General features: G+C 35.5%; 1 protein-coding gene across 1 annotated transcript in view; it reads left to right on the forward strand.

The window, feature by feature from the left end:
• Arp8 (Actin-related protein 8) overlaps positions 1–21,112 on the forward strand; it is a 158,644-nt gene that overhangs the window by 86,957 nt on the left and 50,575 nt on the right. Inside the window, exons 7-9 of the mRNA XM_090384593.1 lie at positions 1,592–1,707; positions 12,806–12,959; positions 19,843–19,917. Coding sequence (XP_090240719.1) covers positions 1,592–1,707; positions 12,806–12,959; positions 19,843–19,917 — 345 coding nt within the window. The remainder of the gene's footprint in view (positions 1–1,591; positions 1,708–12,805; positions 12,960–19,842; positions 19,918–21,112) is intronic.

The raw sequence follows: 21,112 nt of genomic DNA on the forward strand, positions 1-21,112 counted from the left end.
ATTGGCTGGAACCAACCACATAGGATTTATAACATGTTGGAACATTAAAAATAGGATCACTATAAAGAGCTAAAGAGCTTCGACTGTATTCACCCTTAATTAGTTAGCACTTGTGAAGAAAATCAGTGAATATTATCCCTTCTTTATACCGAAAACTGATGTAACACCTTTGCAGCCAGTGGTATCTTTCAAAATTTCTTGTGATGAGGTGACCCTTCATACTCCTCCATTAATATAGTATAGTTTGGTCTCTGGATTATAGTATGGTTCAAGTTTCATCCTTAGTCACAAATTGGCTGAAAAATCTGCTTGACTCCTGGGCAGATTTCACAAGAATTGCCTTTGCATAATTCACCCTCTTGTAAAGAAGTATATATAGGGTGGGAGTTGATATGTTTTAAAACCAAAAGTATTGAAGCTTAGATATATATTAATGTTTGGTCTTATTATATCAGTCTTTATATTAATGTTTGGTCTTATTATATCAGTACATATATCAATATATATCAATGAATGCATTTATTAACTTAATTTATCTTAATGCCACGCTAGAAATTGTAATTTCTAGCGTGGCATTAAGAATATTTCAAGAATTTCTTCTTGAAATATTACTTTGTATTACTTACTTCCTTTGTATAGTATACTTATAGAAATTTTTTTTGCTTTTAGTTTTTCTCCTATTTCATTCAAAGAAATTGTCACATTTAATATTTAATTGTTAGAAACAAAAGTATCAAATAATATAATAAATTCATGATTCTATTTACAAAAGGTATTATGAGTGAAGTGGAGAAGAGTAAATTCATATGTCACTTCTGTATAATACCAGCTACACTGATAGGATGTATAAAAATTAAGTAATTTAAGTAATTTATGTAATCACCATTACATAAATTACTTAAAATAAAAATTTATGTAATAGTCAATGCATAGATATTTTATTAATTATTTTTCAACAGTTTTTATGCATTGTCAGTGTGGTTGGTGTTATTTAGAAGAGGTATGACTAATCCACATTTCTTTTATACACATGACTTATGGTATCTTCTTCTGAATGATAATTCATGAAGAGATACTGGTACTATAAGAGAGAGAGAGGGAGAGATACTATTGGCTTTTTTCACATCACAGACACATTAGACTGCTTGGTTTATTAATGTGCCTTGTTCTTTAAATTTTTAATTGTGTAGTCCCTCAACTGAACTCTCCATAATCAGGAGTTTTCTCTGTACAGTTTGATTAACTCTAATGAATTCTTTGGCCATTTTAATAACAATGCATAAAACAGGAACCAACATGAACTGAGTGTTAGCTGCAGGTTGTTTTCATAGCCATGTGGCTTTGGTTGTGTTTAAGACTTGCATGGTTTGTTGCCTACTATTATGCATTTTTATTCATACAGGTTTCATTTACAAATTAATAAAACTTTTATATATTTTTTTGGATAATCAATTTTAAATGCAATCTAAAACTGCATTTAAAATTGAATTAAACTGCAATTAAAATCCAAAAAACCTGCAGCCCCAATTGTTGTTGATAACCAGAATTGTACTTTACTATTTATATATACAGCTACACATATTTTTTATAGGAATCTGTATGTGCAACATTTGGAGCTGGTGTCAGTTATGCCTGTGTAGTAGATGTTGGCGATCAGAAAACTAATGTCTGTTGCGTGGAAGATGGTATATCACATAGAAGTACAAGGTATGATAATTTTATTCCATTAACTAATAGATTTAGTTAATTTTCTTGCAGATCCAGAATTTTAACTTAATTGCATAAAATAAAATTTAATGATATTCTCTAAGTAATTTTATACTAAATACAGTCAGTCCTCGTATAGCACGATAGTTGTGTTCCTAGAAACCCTCGTGCAATATAAACAACAGGCCCTATGGGAAAAATAGGGTTAAGTACCGACCACCCAAGATTGAACACACATTTGTAACCAAAACACAATAAATTATCGTAATAAAATACTTACGTATTTTATTACGTAAAAAAATATTGCTAATGCTTTTGCTTCTATGGTAAGCAGACTTGTTTTTTGTTTGATTTTCTATTGAAATAGATGACAGCCGTTCCATCTCTTCCAATTCTTTGTGCCTTAATCTAATGGATTTTAATTACACTTTGAGTTGTTCCTGCTATGAAAGTTGTTTTTATTTTCTCTGCATTCTTTGTAATTCTCGGTGTTGCCTCATTTAGGTCTGTAGCACGTGCAATATCACATGGTTTTTAATTTTGCTCAAAGCGTTTCACAATTTCATATTTTTTCTCTATCGACAGAGGTGGACTGGCCATAAGCCTTACTGGGGAAACCCCGGTGGGCCGGAGGCCGGTGTGATATTGGCCATAAACTGTAGTATGAGGCCACCGCAAATTTTCCCGGGTAAGAATTTTTGACCTAGTCCGCCTCTGCTTATCGATATTGTTTTTCTTTTTCTCTCTGAATCTGTAGTGTCTTCACCAGGATGCTTCCTTTTCACACCTTTTAAGTATTTTACTCATTTTTAGGGAATAAAGCACAATTACAAAATAAGGAGGCACGCTTGATACACATAAACAAAACTGCACACGTGTAGCAACTGAATAAACAACACTGTAAATGCAGAGACACACTATGAACACCTCACTAGCTCACATCTTACTAAAGCATATTTCTGGGGGTTACTACCATAAAACAATAAAAACAATTTCCAGTTGCATTCCTGCTAGTGGAATCTTATAAACTGGTAATAAACTCGATCTAATTGCATTTGCGATAATACCGATAGCTGGAATTGTGTGGTTTTTTACGTTATTATGGTTAAATGTGTTTCCCCTTCACTGATATAAAAAACATAAACACATTTTCAGAATCTTCTCTTCATTCCTATCGTGTTGCGTTCAGTTGGGGTGATTCTGCATTCGACTGCCATTTCTTGTAAACACAAAGGCGAATCGTGCATAAGCGAATTCGGTTCGTGTTGTATACGATATTGTTCCTCTATTTATAAATCGTGTATGATCGAATTAATGTAGTGTAAACACGTGTTATACGAGGACTGACTGTAGTGTGGACAAATGTTTAATGTATTTACACTTAGGTGATTAATGGATGAGTTGGTGCATATTTTCTTATGAAATCAGATTATTTTTAACTAGTTTATTCATCCATGCCTCACTCATATATGATGTCTGTAAAAGGGAATGTTCATGAACTGATTTGTGTTTTTCAGGCTTGAAAAACCTGAAATAACTTATGGGGAATAGTAACCCATACTTTCTCTGCTGAGATCATCTACCCAATTGGTGAGACCTTTAAGAATTCTTTGTGTTTTCTGTTAGGATTCAAACTCTGACCTCTCAAGCCAGTTACAAGTGGCAAACCCACTATATTATCATGGACTACATAGGTCTTATCATAGCAGCCAACGTTACATCTCTTAAATAGTTAAATTTAATAAATTAGTTATTAGAGGTATAGGGATAAAGTAAAAAAAAGTAAAGTGCAGCCATTATCAACCCACTGCAGGATGGAAGCCTCCTCAACAATTCATGTTGAGGGAAATGGACCATAATCTGCCACGCTGGTCCAGTGCGGGTTGGCAGATTGACCGTATTCAGCAGTCAGGGGCTTGAACCCCGGTCTGCTCAAAGAGCGTGTGCTACTGCACTCCCGCTCCTGCCCACTCGGCTACGGAGGATGTTTTCCTTAAATCTTCATCTCTTAAGGAGAATTTGAGATCTTGACTTTTTTTTTTTTTAATCAATTTTAGGTTATAAGAGAGGAAGAGGTTTGGGAAAGGGAAGGGAAATTAAAGAGGCTATGTATGTAAGAAAATTCATCAATAGAACATTAAACAGAAATTTAGCCCCAGCTGCATGAAATTTATTGATCAGTGTTTTCAGAAATAAAATATAACCTATACAAAACTATGTGTACATTATTACATACAAAATACACTTTTCAAAAAGTTTTGTTAATTATTAGATTCCTAATGATGTTATTACAATTGAGCAGCATATAGCTTGTAATCATATTTAGGTTTCTTTTATATGACTAAAGAATATAGCTTCTGGCACTTTATGCTTTGAAATAAATTAGTTTTGTCACAGAGTACTTGTGTAATTAATTTAAAATAAATTCCTAATAGAAATAATGCAGGATTATTATTGCTTTTTTAATTAAAAATAAAAAGATCTCTAATGAAAGAAATTTTCAGTGGTAGGAAAAATGTTAGAGGCAATGGTTAAGAGTGTAATCCAGGGACATTTAGATAGATATGGCATTCTGAAAGACACACAATATAGCTTTGTTAAGGGAAAATCATGCCTACCTAATTTAGTAGGCTGTTTTGATACAGTTACTCATGAACTGGATTTAGGGAATAATTTCGATATCGTTTATTTGGATTTTAGCAAAGCATTTGACTCGGTCCCTCATCAGAGGTTATGATATAAGCTTGAACAGGTTGGGATTACTGGATTACTGGTATGATTCTAAGATGGATTGCTGGGTGGCTGCAGGACAGAACGCAAGAGGGTTGCGATTAATGGATATTCTTTAGATTGGTGTAACGTCAAGAGTGGAGGCCCTCAAGAATCGGTTCTTGGACCACTGTTTCTCATTTTCATAAATGACATGGATGAAGGGATAGAAGGCGTGATGCCAAAATTTGTGGATGATGTGAAGATTGGCAGAGTCGTTAATGATCGATGCCAAACAGCACTCCTTTAGGATGACTTGAACAAACTTCAAAGATGGTCAGAGAAGTGGCAGCTATGTTTTAATGCTGCTAAATACAAGGTCTTACACTTGAGGAATAGCAACCCGCAAATAAATTATACACTTGATAGGGTTAAATTAAAAACAGTGGATGAGGAAAGGGATCTGTGAGTTACAATACTGGCAGATATGAACACACAGCAAGGAAAGCTCATGGTGTACTATCGATAATTTATCGAATGCTATCCTGTAGAGATAGGGAGGTCATGATCCCACTGTATAAGGCAATTGTAAGACCACATTTGGAATACTGTGTTCAGGTATGAAGACCTCATCTGAAAAAAGACATCAATCTTCTTGAAAGGGTCCAAAGACGGGCAACTCAAATGGTGAGGTCAGCAGAAGGAGGACCGTATGAGGAAAGACTCCAATTTTGTGAGCTGAAGAGCCTGCCAACCAGCCACCTAAAAGGTGACCTGATTGAAGTTTATAAGGCTCTGAGATGGATTAGTAAAATGAATGAAGGTGGAATTCTCACTGTTCTAAAGAATTCCAGAACTAAGGTTCATAAATTCAAATTACAGGGGTTGAGGTTTAGATTAGATTGTAAGAAGTTTTCTTTTAGCCAGTAAGTCATTGATAGCTGGAACAAGTTGCCGTTGCAGATAGTTGAGGCTGACGGTTTGAATAAATTTGGAAAGGGGAGAGATGCATATAATTTGTGTTTTCTTATCTGCTTGGTTGGGGTTTTTTTTTTTTCTCCAGTGCAGCAAAGGCCTGTGGCTTCGTTGCACATGGCAAACACTATCACTATTACTTTTCTTTATCAAAATGTCACTGAAGGCAAAATGTAAAAGGTTTTCCGTTTCAAGATTTTCATATTAATTTTTTTCCGATCTGAGGAAAAACTTTTTGACCAGTACTGTAAGTAGAAAACTAATTATGTAATATCGGTGTAGATACAGCATAGTTAACCCATAAATTTGAACTACATATGTAGTGTAAAAGGCATCGTTTTAATAGTATCTTATATTGTGGGTGCCTTCACAACGAGATAGCTGGTATTGCACTACTTCAAATAAATAACTCTTCTCTAGTAGAGAAGACTACTGTTATTTATTTTCAGAGGATACCGCCACCCAGACAATCGTTTCGAAGCTAGTGGGCTTCATCAGTGGCCGAGCAGGTACCCTGGTAGTGCAACATGCCATCACAGTTGCGAAGTTATATCCACAATATGAGAGATGCCAAAGGGGTGTCGGTAATAATGTATTTTGAAAACGAAATGCACAAGGCATAATAATCCTTATGGGTTTTGGTAATTAACTGTATAATACCGGTGTAGATACACTATAGTTAACCCATAAATTTGAACTACGTATGTAGCGTAAAGGCATCGTTTTAATAGTATCTCATATTGTGCGTGCCTTCACGAGATAATGTATTTTGAAAACGAAATGCACAAGGCATAATAATCCTTATGGGTTTTGGTAATTAACTGTATATTACCGGTGTCGATACACCATAGTTAACCCATAAATTTGAACTACGTATGTAGCGTAAAGGCATCGTTTTAATAGTATCTCATATTGTGAGTGCCTTCACGAGATAGCTGGTATTGCACTACTTCAAATAAATAATGCTTCTGTGATAGCATGTTGCACTACCAGGGTACCTGCCCGCCCACTGATGATGAAGCCCACTAGCTTCAAAACAATCGTCTGGGTGGTATCCTCTGAAAATAAATAACAGCAGTCTTCTCTACTAGAGAAGCGTTATTTATTTGAAGTAGTGCAATACCAGCTTTTTGTTGTGAAGGCACCCACAATATGAGATACTATTAAAACGATGCCTTTTACACTACATATTTAGTTCAAATTTATGGGTTAACTATGGTGTATCTACACCGATAGTATATAGTTAATTACCAAAATCCATAAGGATTATGCCTTGTGCATTTTGTTTTCAAAAGTAGAAAACTAATGTAAAACCAAGTGCTCAGTTGTTGTGAATCAAAATATTAATATAAAAGAATAAATATCCTTTGTCTCAGTAATGCACAAAAGTAAGGATATTACATATACTCCTCTGATGTGTGTGCATTATATTCGAGTTATTGATCTTTTCTTCTGAAAACAAAATGAAAGATCAGTAGCTCAAAAGCGGATTCATTGAACCTAGCTGTTTTGTAGACATTGGGTGTGAACTGCATTGCAATGCAAAATTCATTGCGTTTGTGATATAATATTTAAAGTATAAATATAATATGGTAATTTAGCAGAGTACATATTCACTTGCTAAATGATTATAAGTAACACATTATAATAAAATTTCATTTGAAATGCATTATAAGTATTAATAACCTTGTTATTTAGTCTCATTTCTTAGGAGTATAAATATACTGTGCCACATCTTGTAAATGTATAATGAAATGATATGTTGTAAACATCCTCGTAAACAGTTGTCTGGTTGGTTTAAACAGAAGAAAATAACAGAATCCACATGTAATCAAATCACCTCCGTTCTCTCACCTGCCAGATTCCACAATTCTGCGGAATATTGAAGGTTCACAAAGAAGGTATACTGTTAAGACCCATTGTCTTCTGTTGTGGCTCACCGAGTTATGAATTAGCGAAGTTTGTCTCGGGGCTCCTTTCTCCCCTAGTAGGCAAGACCACCAACACAGTCTCCAACAGTAGTGAATTTATAGAATGGATCCGAAACTTATCCATCTCAGAAAATCAAATCATGGCATCATTTGATGTAGTGTCACTTTTCACCTCCATCCCAGTAGAACTTGCCATCACATGTGCTAAGGAACTCTTGGATAATGACCAAACCCTTGGCAGCAGGACCAAAGTAACACCAGACGATATCTCCACTGCCCTCAGACTGTGCTTAACACATTGACTGCCAAGGCATATTTGGGTAAACTGGTCTCCGACACCAATTTGAGTTAGGCATGTTAAATTATTCAAAACCCAAATTATAATATATATTCATCACCAAAACTCATAAAAAAAGCTTTTTGTTGTAAAAAAAAAAAAAAAGCATTGTGAATTATCTCGTAGTTGGCATATGTAATAGAAAATTCTTTGCGGCAGCTAACTACAAGTTAACTCGATTAAATTAGATGTGTTGTAACTTTCAGGATTCTCTGTATATGAATCAGTGCTGTGCATAAATCTGCTGCAGTGACACAGACTTTGCTGTGTACGTTGTATTTAGTACTTTGTTACATTCTAAAAAGAACCGAAAACATGGATAAAAAGAGACCACTGACCAAAGAAGAGCTTGAGCTCTATGCTAATACGAGTGGCTCAGAATTTTGAGTTTTTTAATGAGTCATACAGTCCTGGTTCATAGATCAATCGGATCAAATGCTCTCATATTATTCAGCACTAAGAAAAACCATCAGATCTTCAAAAAAAACTGCATTACATATTATAGAAATACATGTGCATAACGCATGCATTCTTTTCCATCAAGTTATGGATTTCTCTGAATTTCAGAAATTTTATGGTCAAATCCGTAACTTGACGGAAAGGTTACATTGAATCTTTGATTGGAGAAAAAAATTCTAAACGTTCCAAAGAAGATTAGGTCTGAGTGTAAAATTCATTATTTAGAATTTCAGTTGGCTATACCACCAACTGAAAAAAAAATGACGGCCAAGTAAGCCGTGTCAAGTATGTACGTGAAATAAAATGCCACAGAACATGCTATTATTGTCCCATGCGCTAAGAGAAGAAAATATGTGACGCAAATATTTATTTTTGTGAATAAATTCTGTTTTTTGACGCTGTGGTTCATTTTTCATTATTATCCCAGAAGCCAACTATCCATCAGTTGCACATATTTGCTATACTCGTAGCTGTACTAAGAATATACTCGTAGCTGCGCTTAAAAGGCAAGTCATAGCAGTTTGAGTTAACTTGTAGTCGGCATCCTGGGCCAGATCGGCAACTACGAATTAACTCGTGGTCTGTATTCAGCATGTTAACAGGTGGTGAAATTATGTTCAATGACTCCATTTACCAACAGATGCATGCCACAGCCATGGGTTCCCCAGTTAGTTCAGTCACAGCAAATATCGCAATGGAAGAATTAGAGGGTCATGCATTTACAAATGTACCAGATCCCATTATCTTTTGGCGTCGCTACGTGGATGATGTGTTTGTGGTTATCCCCAGAAATTTGGGTGACCAACTCTTAGACCACCTCAATTCTCTGTCGCCTTTCATAAAATTCACCATCAAGCTAGAATCGGATAACACCATACCATACTTAGACACCCTTGTCCGATGCGAGGGCATGCGCTTGAAGACAACTATCTATCGTAAACCAGTGTGTGCTGACCAATTTACCAACTTCCGTAGGCTGCCTCCGTAGCCAGGTGGGCGGGAGCAGCAGTGCGTAGCACACGCTTCTTGATTAGACCGGGGTTCAAGCCCATGACCACCAAATACAGAGGATGCAGAAAGGTCAGGGAATGACCACCGCATATCACCGGAGCAATATGGCCTTAGTTGCTAATGCTCCTAAAAACCAAATAACAACAACCAACTTCCGTTCAGCACACGCACGAAGCCATCTTCTTGCCACTGCACAAACCTTGCTAAATCATGCCTGGACCCACTCTAATTCTGTAGATGAGAGGCGCACCGAAATTGCTAAAATCAAGGCAGATCTTGCAAGGTGTGGCTATCCCACCAAATACCCTTGACAGGTGTGACCTATAGACATATGACCATGTAGCAACCTACAGACACATGACCATGTAGCAACCAACAGGAACGTCCAAGGTAATGACTCAACCGCAAGCGCCTTTATTCCATACTACCCAAACCTATCACAACGGGTTTCTAGGGTCATAAAATCACATGGGATAAAATGCGCACAACTCCCAGGCATAAAGTTACAATCCCTCATCTCTAAAGTGAAAACACAGGTTCCCACCTTACTACAAAGTGGTCTAGTTTACCGCATCTCTTGCCGTGACTACATTAGCTGCTACATTGGGGGAACTGGGAGATGGCTCAGAAAACGTCTTTTGGAACACGAAAGAGCCATCCGCTTGGCGGACATAGAACACTCGGCCATTGCTGAACGTGTTTGGTCGACCCACACAGCGATGTCGTGATTGTAGATATGTCCCGCCACTATCGGCGACGCATTGGTTAGAGTCTTTGAACATCACATGCTCTAATACCTCAGTCAACAGGAGCATAGTGTGCATAGTATTAGGGTCAGGCGCCACCTGTGGTTTCCCACATCTGCGCCATATGTTCGCTGTGAAGGAATACAGTACTACTGTAAATGCCAGAAAAGTGTTGTGTGTTGTATATGACATATTGCGTTAGGTTCTGTTGTGTGTCCTGGCATTTGGCCGCAGGGCCCCTAGTGGGACTCCACGTTGCCCGCACACACCACTAGGAGGTAGCCAGTCTGCCCATTATTCTCTGGCTTGTCTCCGCCAGGGTCGCCAGAGCTTCCTGGACGGAGACAAAAAAAAAAAAAAAAAAAAAAAAGGTAGAGTCGGGGAAGTACAGAGTGTACGCAAGAAAGGAGGGTATAGCTAGAAATATGGAGGATGTAGGCGAAGGTATCCTCCAGGTTATCAATGGAGCAATAAGCGCCATCAGTTGAAAGGGGAACCCGGGAAGGACGATAAATAAATAAGACAGCAAGAGAGCCGTGTGCAAGTTGCCACTGAGGAATGAGGTGGTCCATACGCCAGTTGATCCTATCCAGGTTAAGATCAGTTGGCCAGTTAGGTTAGGATCAGATGTTTGGGTTGTTCCTATTTTGTGTTGGCAATAAGGTGCTCCGTCTTGTGAAGAGGGCTTGTGCAAACTTGGTAAACTCATAGTAGTAGTTTTCTTCTGTGATGAATAAGTGTTCATTTCCTTGAGGGTTATCTTGTATACGAGTAAACAGGATGCTGCGGAGGTCCTCATAGTGTTGGCAGGTATATACTAGATGGTTCCAGTCTTCTATTTCACCACATGTACAGTAGGGGTTGTCAATGATTCCCATGGATGTTAATTTATGGTTTATTGATCCGTGTCCAGTGATGAGGTAGGTGGTATGAAGACCAGGAGAAAACCAAGTTGGAGATTTAGGAAATACGGCATTCACATAAGGTATAAATTTCTTGGTGATTGGGCCCTTGTCGGTAGCAGTCCATCTGTCCTGCCAGGTCTGAAGTAGTAGGATGGCAATTTTTTTCTTTTCCTGCCTGATTTCATTCAGGTTATTGATGGAGTGTCCAAGGATAGTTGCTGGTATACCCCTGGATAGACAGTAGTGGAGGCCCCTTCGAATAACCTCCAGATCAAGCGGAAGGACGCCCGCAAGAACCTGAAGGGCTGGGTTGCTAACTGTGCAGCATGCCCTTGTAATAGTAAGAAGGATGGTGCGCTGGATGGTTCCCAGTTTACGTTTGTTGTTGTAAAGAGTTGCCCTGCGAAACCAGACCCCTGATCCATACGTTATGAAGGGAAGGAAGATTGATTTGTACAGAATCTTAAGGGTGCGTCGGTTCAATCCCCAATCGCGACGACTCACCCGTGCGATGAGAGCAGTGTAGTTTCTCACTTTCGCGTGGAGGTGTGCAAGATGCGGAGAGAAAGTGAGCTTAGGGTCAAGTATTATTCCCAGTAGTTTTAACGTAGAAACTAGCTTGACGGTTTGGCCTTGAAGTTTGATAGTGGGGTTTCTAGTAGGCTGCAGTGATCCCTTCAGGAGAATGGATTGTGTCTTTTGGGGTGAGAGTCTTAGTTTGTGTAGGGCTGCCCAGTTCTGAAGGATTTGAAGTGCCTGGTTTCCTCTGGCTTCCAGAGAAGCTCTGCTGTCAGCCTCAATCGAAATGGTCACATCATCAGCAAAGGCTTGTATACCTACAGGACCTAGGTCCAGTCCAAGGAGCTCATCCAGGACAATGTTCCACAAAAAAGGACCAAGGACTGAACCCTGGGGGCAACCTCTGTAGATTGACCTGGTAATTCTTCGGTACGTTGAGGAGATTGTAATTTTCCTATTTGATAAGTAGTTTAGTCAACAGGAGCAGTGGATGTCGTGTCCATCCTATCATTGAAGCAACCATTTTGATGAATGACAAATGTTGGCAACGTTCACATGCGTCACAGCCACAGCCACAGGCTTCAACATCCAACAATTAACCACCACAACACGCAGTTCATACACATGACTGGCAGTACACACCCTCGTGTTCCACACTCTTAATTGTCAGTTTGACTGATGAAGGTTAACAAACTAACCGAAAGCTTTTGTATGTATCTAATTTAATATATGTATGTTTTCCAATTAATATTAAACTTGTCATTATTTATTCTGTCTCTGTTTCACTCTGTGTCCACAATAATCCACAATAGTAATAATGATATGCTGTAATTTTATTTTTATAAATAAATAAAATATGCATAATTATAATTTTATAATACAATCAGTTTAATTTGTTAGGTTTATAAAAAGATCTTTTAATGTTCTAGTGCAGGGATGGCAATCTTCAAGGGGTATTGTGCTGAGTTCACTCTAGTGCCACTGCTATTGCAACTCTGGCTTGCGTGTTGGGTTCACTCTAGTGTTAAATTTCTTGTTTTATGGAAAGATTTTTGATCAGACAGCTGTGTCAATTTGCAAAAATGCCCCCCCCCCCAAACACACATTCTCTCACACATGCACATACACCCTGGGTGAATGGAAGTTTTCAAAATGTATTTATTCATTTTGAAATTATTTTGGGTCACAGGAAACCCTGCCTGTCTTTGTTATAAATTTCATAGAATATCTTGTTGGGATGATTGCATGAAATTATCTCATGTCACCATTCCAGGCAGCCTCTAGTGCTGTCTTTGGTATTGGTTGCATAAGTTGCTGATCCCCGTTCTAGTGTACTGTAGTGTAACAACTTTCTTTAACAGCTGCATTATCAACATAAAAAGTATTCTTTGATAGAAGAGAAATTAAAGGGCAAATTCTCAAACTAAAGGATTTATTTCTTGCTTTTAGCTGTTAACTGAAATGAACTTATGTGTTCACTTAAATATGTCCTGTTAATCTCTTTAGGTTATGTATGGAATATGGTGGTAGTGATATAACACAACTGTTTCATTGGCTTCAGAAAAAATGTGGTTTTCCTTATAAAGAATGCAGTCCATTAATTAGAAGCGATGCTCTTCTGCTTCAGGAACTTAAGGAAAGTCTTTGCCATATTAACTTGGTAGGTTCTTTGTTGTGAGTCAATGTTAAATTTTTTTTTTTTTTTTTTCAAAAATGTTCTGTTGAGTGAATGTATTTCATTGCCAGCTGATTAGAGCTCTTTATTCTCCCACAGAGAGTAGAAATAGTTTTAAAATTCATTATCAAAATTAGCAGATTTAATAAGTGTCAAAGCAACTTCTGTCTTCATGTAATATAACTTTTTCTTTACTTTATTCTTCACTTTGTACTTCTACAGAATTTTCCCCTTGAAATGCTGTTGTTACATTCCAGCCACATTCTTACATCACCTAAATTAATATCATGTTTACTACTATTGTTCAATCGTTTTGATGCTCTTTATCTTTGATTCCATCTAAGTGAGAACATCATCATCATTTAATTGATTTTTCCATGCATTTACTATTGTACCCTGCTTCACTTCATTCCAACTTGTGACCCGATTGTAAATAGTACATTTTTTATTATAATTTTTAATATTTGCCACTGTCTTTAATCCTCCTGTTGGAATTGGCAAAAAAAAAAAAAAAAAAAAAAAAAATTTACAGCTGGGTATGATGTTTTTATCCTTAGTTTGTATTACTGTGGTATTGAGAATGTGTATGCAGCAAATAAACTAAATATCATTGGTTTTCTTCCCCTTGTCAGGTTCTAATTTAGAAATAGCATTTTCTGAAAGACTACTTGTTTATAAAGTTAATTATCACAACAAAAGATAGTAAGGATTGCATTGCTAAAACAAAGTTAATTCAGCATCTGAAAACCATTTTTACAACATAAGCAAAAAAAGTTATACATTTTCCTTTAAGTTTCACACATCAGTTTTCAAAAAAAATAGAAAAAATGAAAAAAAAAAAGAACTGAAGCTCTCTACATAGTAATATACAGATTGAATTGCAGTGAAACTTTCAATTGATTTCCAATGACCAATTCAGATTACCTTCATGCTTTTTTTGAAACAAAAAAAAAAAGCTTCCACACACACACAAAATGAACACTTACCTGTATTCCATTCTTATTCTTTTTTATGAACAATGAATGTTTGTGACAGTATGTGTATTCTTTAATTGAATTAGGAATGTACTTTATGGTGTGCTTTAAATGATCTATTTCTGCTGAGAAATATACCAGCTTCTTATTAACAAAATTTGATTGGATCAATAATGAATAGCAGCACAATTTCATACAAATATGCACTACTAAACCAAAGTATATATGAGTGGTGATCATTTAATTCATGGACTAGTGCAAGATCTTATCTTAATTGTCATCATCCGAATCTTCTGTGGATTTGTCCTTCTCACAATGCTCTCCCTTGAACTTTACACACTTTCGCCACCATTGTACCCATGCATTAAATTCTTCTTTGCAAGCCATTTTCCAAAAGACTGCGAAGTGCTTCCATTGTGGCTCTGTGAGCATCATTGAGTTAGATGCAAAATGCTTGCCTTTCAGAGCTTTCTTCAGATGTGGAAACGAAAGAAACCACACGAGGTTAAGTCCGGTGAATAGGGGGGGGTGGAACCTCGGCACCTATGGCAGTGATCACTGCCTGCACAATATTAGCCGAATGGGGCCGGGCATTGTCTTGATGGAGAAACCACTTCACACTGGAAAGTTCGGTCACACCGGAATACGGCCATTCTACTAAGACACTCATTACCATATTCTTCATTCATCTCCTTAACTGTTTTTAATGCATTTAAACCCCAAAAGCCTTGGCTCCAGTTTGGACTGGCTGTCTGCTGTGTCCTGACTAGACACAGCTTGCATTCGAGGTTGGTAACCTCAGACCTTTGCTCTTGTGGAGAGCCAAAAACAGGCTTTCACATTGTGCTAGTGTCCCAACTATACTGACCTTCATGTAAGGCTAGAGGTGGGGACACTCACCCTCTCCCAGTCCACTTTGGTGGAGATTTTTGAATATAGTCACTTGACAGATTTATCAATTTTGTTAAAGTTGCCTTTGGGTGACGAAATGTTGCTAGATAGGACGACCTACCTCCTTGTGGTGGTGGTGGAGATGCTATCCCCACCATGAGGCTAAATGGTCATTCTATCAGTATCTTTGACATTTGGGGTTGTTTTGTACTACGTTACTAAAAATGCTATAGATTTATAACATTACTAACTAAATTACAGGCTTAGTACGAGACAATGCTGAGAACTAGATTCATATGGTTGGGAGTCCAGGTGGCATCTAGGACAAAGGCTCTTTCAAATGACATTGGAATATGGCCGTTCTACCAAGACACTCATTACTATATGCTTAATTCGTCTCTTTAACTGTTTTCGATGCATTTAAGTGCCCCCCCTCTGAAACAATAACGAATCGCATATCGGTGTTCAGTCTGTATGTCTGACATGATGCTTCAAAACGATCGTCAGTGATATGCGCTAAAAAAAATCTCTTCACACAACACTAGCTCAACAAGTACTGGCATGTTGCGTACAGAGTCTGCTCAGTAGCAATCAGGGAGAGCACCTGTAATTGGCAGTTATGGAAAGTTTGCATGGTAAACATAAAATCTTGCACCAGTCTACAAATTAAATGGTTATGCTCAATTACCAAGTTTCCATCATATTTTCACGTTGCATTTTTTAACAACTGTTCCAGAATGTTCTGATGTCACATATCAATGCAAGTTATGAGCACTCTGTTCTTCTATCATATGTCCTCGTTCATACAATACATTGTTTGTACCAGTTATCTGCATTAGTGTTGTGATAATGCCAGTGATAGGAGAGAGAGTAATTTCATTTCTTTTTTGCAGTATTATGTTTAACATCAGCTTAAATTATTATTTTTTTTTGATTTATGTTGTTTATGACTTTAGTTTCTAGTTAGCATGTATCTCAGCCCACAGTCCTACAATTATGATTAAATTATCGGACGTTGATGTTACAATGTTTATTTCTTGTGGAGCTAAATATCAAAATATATGTAATTAATTATAAATATAGAATTAGACATGCGATTGTTCCACAGAGGTAAGAAAAGAAACTTGATTTCTCATCATTGCATGATAAAATTTCATTTTATGTTTAATTTTTTGCCTTTTGAATGATTTTACTTCTCTTGGAAAGTGATCTTGAAGCCATTCTGAAAGAATTTTGGTTTTAAATTCTTGTTAAAGAAAAATCTCCATTTTGCATAAATAAAATGCATATGTAAAAAAAAAGAAGGCTGTTCAGATATGTGGAGTTTTAATGTAATAAGATTTTTTTTATGATCTCTTGAGCTGTTTATTGATATCAGAAAAGAATGCCCAACTCGCACATAGCATCTAAACATTTAGAGGTTGGTTTTCAATGTTTTGGTAGTTTCAAACACAAACAGAAGAGTTGGATAACACCCTGCAGGAAAGGATGATTATGATGTTGCTGTTGATATTCTGATCTGCCAGCTAAGCTAAGTAACTGAAAAATAGCCAGGATAATGAGATCAGCCAGTTGTTAGAAATATAAATCATATGTGAGAAGAAATAACACTATATCTTATCAGTGGTATGAGATAAGAAAAAAAAAATGTTGAAATTAAAATTACTCAGTTTGACAAGAACTCAATAATTTGTTTTATTTAAAATATTTAGTAATATTCCATATTTATTTATCTGATCCTAGAGGCTCCCGCTGGTACGTAATTCACTTTATGAATACATAATGAGTCCATAAAGTGTTACAAGCAAAGTAACAGAGACAAAATTTGTACTGTTTTTTGGAGGCATAAAGTGAATTGATACTAGCAGGAACTCCAGAATCAGATAAAAATTTGATGGGAAGATATCGTTGTTTGAAAGAGTTGGCTAACTTTTTCAGCACTCTACATAGCAAAGGTATTCTTCCATTGACTGCAGGTCCATGTAAGTTTTTACCAATGTTGATGATAGCTCATATTCTCTTTATTGTTTGATGACATTTTCTCTGCATAACAACCAAAACACCTTTATCTTCTCCATCCATTCTTTTTCCTTCTTACAAAGAGGGATGAAAAAACTTGTAACTTTTTTTTTTTTTTTTGTATATTGTAGTTGTTATCAATGAAATACACAGATAAAAAATTATTCATTAAATTTTCTTACCCAACACTGTTTAATTTTCCTTTTTTTGATTTTTTGAATTTTTTTTTTTTAACCAGAAAATTGAGAGAAAGAGAGGACAACATAACATACTACATCTTTAGAGTACATAATGTTAAACTGGATTATATCTTTTAAATTTAAACTTTTTGGATTTTTGGAAGATAAATTTTCCTTTATATGTAGCCTGTGAAACTCTATGAAGTTTTTTTTTTTTTTATGAAAACCCCAAACACAAGAGGTTGCCATAATGATCTCAATTGATGTTGCCAAGTGATGTATAAGTTGCCTTAATGATCTCAATGTGGCCTGTGAGTTCATATGAATATTGCACTGCAGCTTGCCACATGGGGTTCTCACTACTGTTTTGTGTGAAACTTTAGGAAACTTTATTTGCAGAATTCTTGGATCATTTGCTGACATGCATTTTTGATAATAAAAGTAATTTTCTTTTCTTACAATTGATATTATTAAAAGTAGAAAACTGAAATTACAAAAAATAAGTGGTTGAAAACTGCAACAGAAATTTAATTTCCTCCTATATAATGTTAGGATATTAATTTTTGTTTCTTATTGTTTCTTCATGTTTACATGTTTAATTTTTCTGTGTGAATTTTTTTTTTGTGAATGGGACAGTGAAGCATAAAGTGAACATTAAATACAGAAGAAATGGCGACGGCAGAGTCAGCCAGTTGCTAGGACTGAAATATTGAATATGAAAGTTTGATTGATTCAGGAAAAAAACAAGTGAGTTTGATGAAGCAGTTCATAAAATACTTACATAAAGATGGGTACTTGTTTCAATATATGTGTGGTAATTTCACTGCTCTTTCAGAAGCAAAACTTAAAGGTGGGATTTCTGTGGGTTATCAGATAAGGAAATTGACTTCAGATGACAGAAATTGCAATTGAGACAGTTGAAACTTATCAAAAGGTTATTAACAAATTTTTAGGAAATAACACAGATCCAAATTACCAATATATCATCAACAGTGTGCTAAATAAATTAAAACTTAATTTTTAGCACTCACATTTGGAATATATTCCTGTTAGTGAACAAGAGGAACAGTTTTGCCATGATATCAAGGTAATGGAGACTGATTACTGTTGCATGTTACAGTGTGAGAACTTCAGAAGTAATGCTTAAAAGAAAGTCAACAAATTTTGTAGAGTTCATAGAGGAAGTCGGTGTAAATGATGATAAACATTCATTTCAGATAAATATTATTCTTCATTTTTAAATGTTTTTGTATTTCCTTTAACAAGCATAATTTTTAAGAAAACCATATTATTGTTTTGTATTATGATATAAAATGTTCATTCTGTTAAAAATATAACAATTACATTTATATTACTAATTTCTTTCTCCCAATTTGTAAAATTTCCTTAAATGATACAAAAGAATGAGGACTGTTTTGGAAATCATCATAGTGGAATTAATACCAAAACCAGTTTTAAAACATTTGCAGGCCTATATAATTTGTTCAGCCCTTTAAATTTATGCAAACTTCTACTTCCACAATGCCAGGTGAAATTTATTCCATAAGTCAGTTACATTCTGGAGAAAGTATCTGCATGTATATTCTGAAAATATCCTTTTCAAATTAAATTTGAAACAGTTTAATTTGAAATGTTCACCTGAGGAAGAGTTAAAGTGCAATCAGCATTAAGTTTACTTAACCCTTTTAAACATTAAACACTAAACACCTCATATTTCCATTCAGATGCCTGGTTTTCAGACATTTCAATTTACAAAACTCAAGTCTTTTTTGGTAAGAATACTTTTTTGTACTCCCAATCATGTTGCTTTTCTCTGCATTCTTTCAAGTAGGTCCTTTCTAAAATTAGATTTCCAGACCAGATTACAGTATTCAAGATGTAATCTCACTATTGTTTTATACAACAGAATGATCACCTCTTTCTTCCTGTTGGCAAAATCTTTGTGTATCATTGACAGAGCCCCATGAGTTGCTTCAACTTATGTGCACTGCTCAGAAAACCATATCAGAATGTATAATTACCCCAGATATTTTTTAATTATTGATTATTTACCTTGAGTTTACTCTATTAAATGATAAAGGATAGCAGTAACCAGGTTTATCACCTGATTACTGCTATAGAAATGTAATACCTTACATTTATCAATGCTATATCTCATTTCTTGGATAAACTATTTAGTGGACTTGAATAGTTTATTCAGATTTTGTTGAAGTAGCATACTACGATTAACTACCCTTGGGAACCTTTGTATCATCAGCAAACTTAGACATTAAACTTGAAATACTTATCAGTATCATCGAGAAATATTAGAAAGAATAAAGGGCCCTTTACCCTTTAGGATCTCACTCATAACATTAATCCATGAAGTGCTTGCCTCATTATAAAATACTCCATTGCCTACCACTAATCATCCCTTTATCCAAAGTAGTAACTTGTCCTTAATGCCACATTCTTCTTATTTGTGCAACAGTTGTTCATGTGGAACTGTATCAAAACTTTTTCTGAACTCGAAGTAAATGTAAATGTCAGAATTAATCTTTTCAAGTTCCTTTGTGACAACATAATATTAACCAGTAAGATTGGTCACTATCAAATTATTGTTAAGTAATTTCTGAAACATTAATTTAAAATTTGGTGACATAATCATAAATTCTATTATAATAAATAAATTACAAATTTAACAGTCATATCTTTTTAATATTGCAATGTTTTTTAACTTAATTCTGTTCAATGAATGTACTGAAGCATTTTTATTAGTTATTTAAAAGAGTCTAACTTAGAGATGAATATTCTTTCCAAATATAGGATATTTGTGGTGCTCAGGATCGTACTTTTCAAGTTAAACAGCCAAATAAGCCTCTGCGTCAGTATACTTTAAAGGTAATCCTTCAAAGGCAATTTTTTCTAAATATTGGAGCTTAAATTATATAGATGTTTTGAACTATTACAAACACATCATATGATGCAGAAAATTTTATGTGATGTAATACTGTTTTTTATTAAAAAAATAAATGAAAAAAAAAATGAGAATTTTATATATAATGCAAAAAGGTTGCTTGTTTAATTTAATTATATAAAAGCATTTAATTTTTGTAAAACTTACACAGCAGAAATGAATTTCATATACAGCTGTCCCCCTTTGTTGTGATTCAGTCAGTGAAAAACAACTTTTGGGGTAATAAAGGAGTTGTCTATTTATTGTCCCAAAAGTTTTCTCATGTCCATGAGTAATTTATATCTGTCAATTTTCTGTAGCTGTTTATACTGGTACAGGTTCCTGTGTTCATGGCTATAAAACAGCATAGTAATATTTACCATTTGTTGCATTTACAAAAATAAACACTTTATACATCATTTTTTTTTTTTTTTTTTTAGGAGCATTAGCAACTAAGGCCATATTGTTCCGGGGATATGCAGTGGTTATTCCCCGACCTTTCTGCATCCTCCGTATTTGGTGGTCACGGGCTTGAACCCCGGTCTAATCAAGAAATGTGTGCTATGCACTGCTGCTCCTGGCTACGGAGATGCCCCAGTTTTATACATCCTCACCCTGGCAGTGTTTGTATGGGAAAGGGAGCACCTGTTCAGTGGTTTTAATTAAATGAAGTTTATTGAAGTGGTGTGTATAAAACTTCTCTTTAGGAACTGACATTTCCTGAGAGTGAGTTGATTGTAGCTGCACACTTCTCAGTAGAAGTACTAAGTAATGATGTTTTGGTTTCCACTGAGTTCTGGTGGATATATTGTATATGTGCATTTTGTCTCTGCTTGATTGATTTTAGTTTACTGTATAGTTTCAACTTCTTTCTTTCATTTTTTTTTTTTATAACTTCAAACAGATCAAGTGAGTCATGTTGTGCTAATAATGGAAGCTAGTAGCCTAAATAAATTTAAGTCTGAGCTGGACAGGCATTTGGAATGAAGGAGGGGTGAAATGGGAGTTTTTTTTTTTTTTTGGCTGATGCTGCATAAGCTTGATTTCTTTCATCATATGCCTCTACTAATGCTAATGCAAAGAAAGTGAAAAGGTATTGAAAAACTTATCATTGAAACTGAATTAGATATTCTAAAAAAG

Source organism: Mastigoproctus giganteus, chromosome 1 (genome assembly GCF_048544385.1).
Source record: "Mastigoproctus giganteus isolate SK-2022 chromosome 1, ASM4854438v1, whole genome shotgun sequence".
NCBI lineage: Eukaryota > Metazoa > Arthropoda > Arachnida > Uropygi > Thelyphonidae > Mastigoproctus > Mastigoproctus giganteus.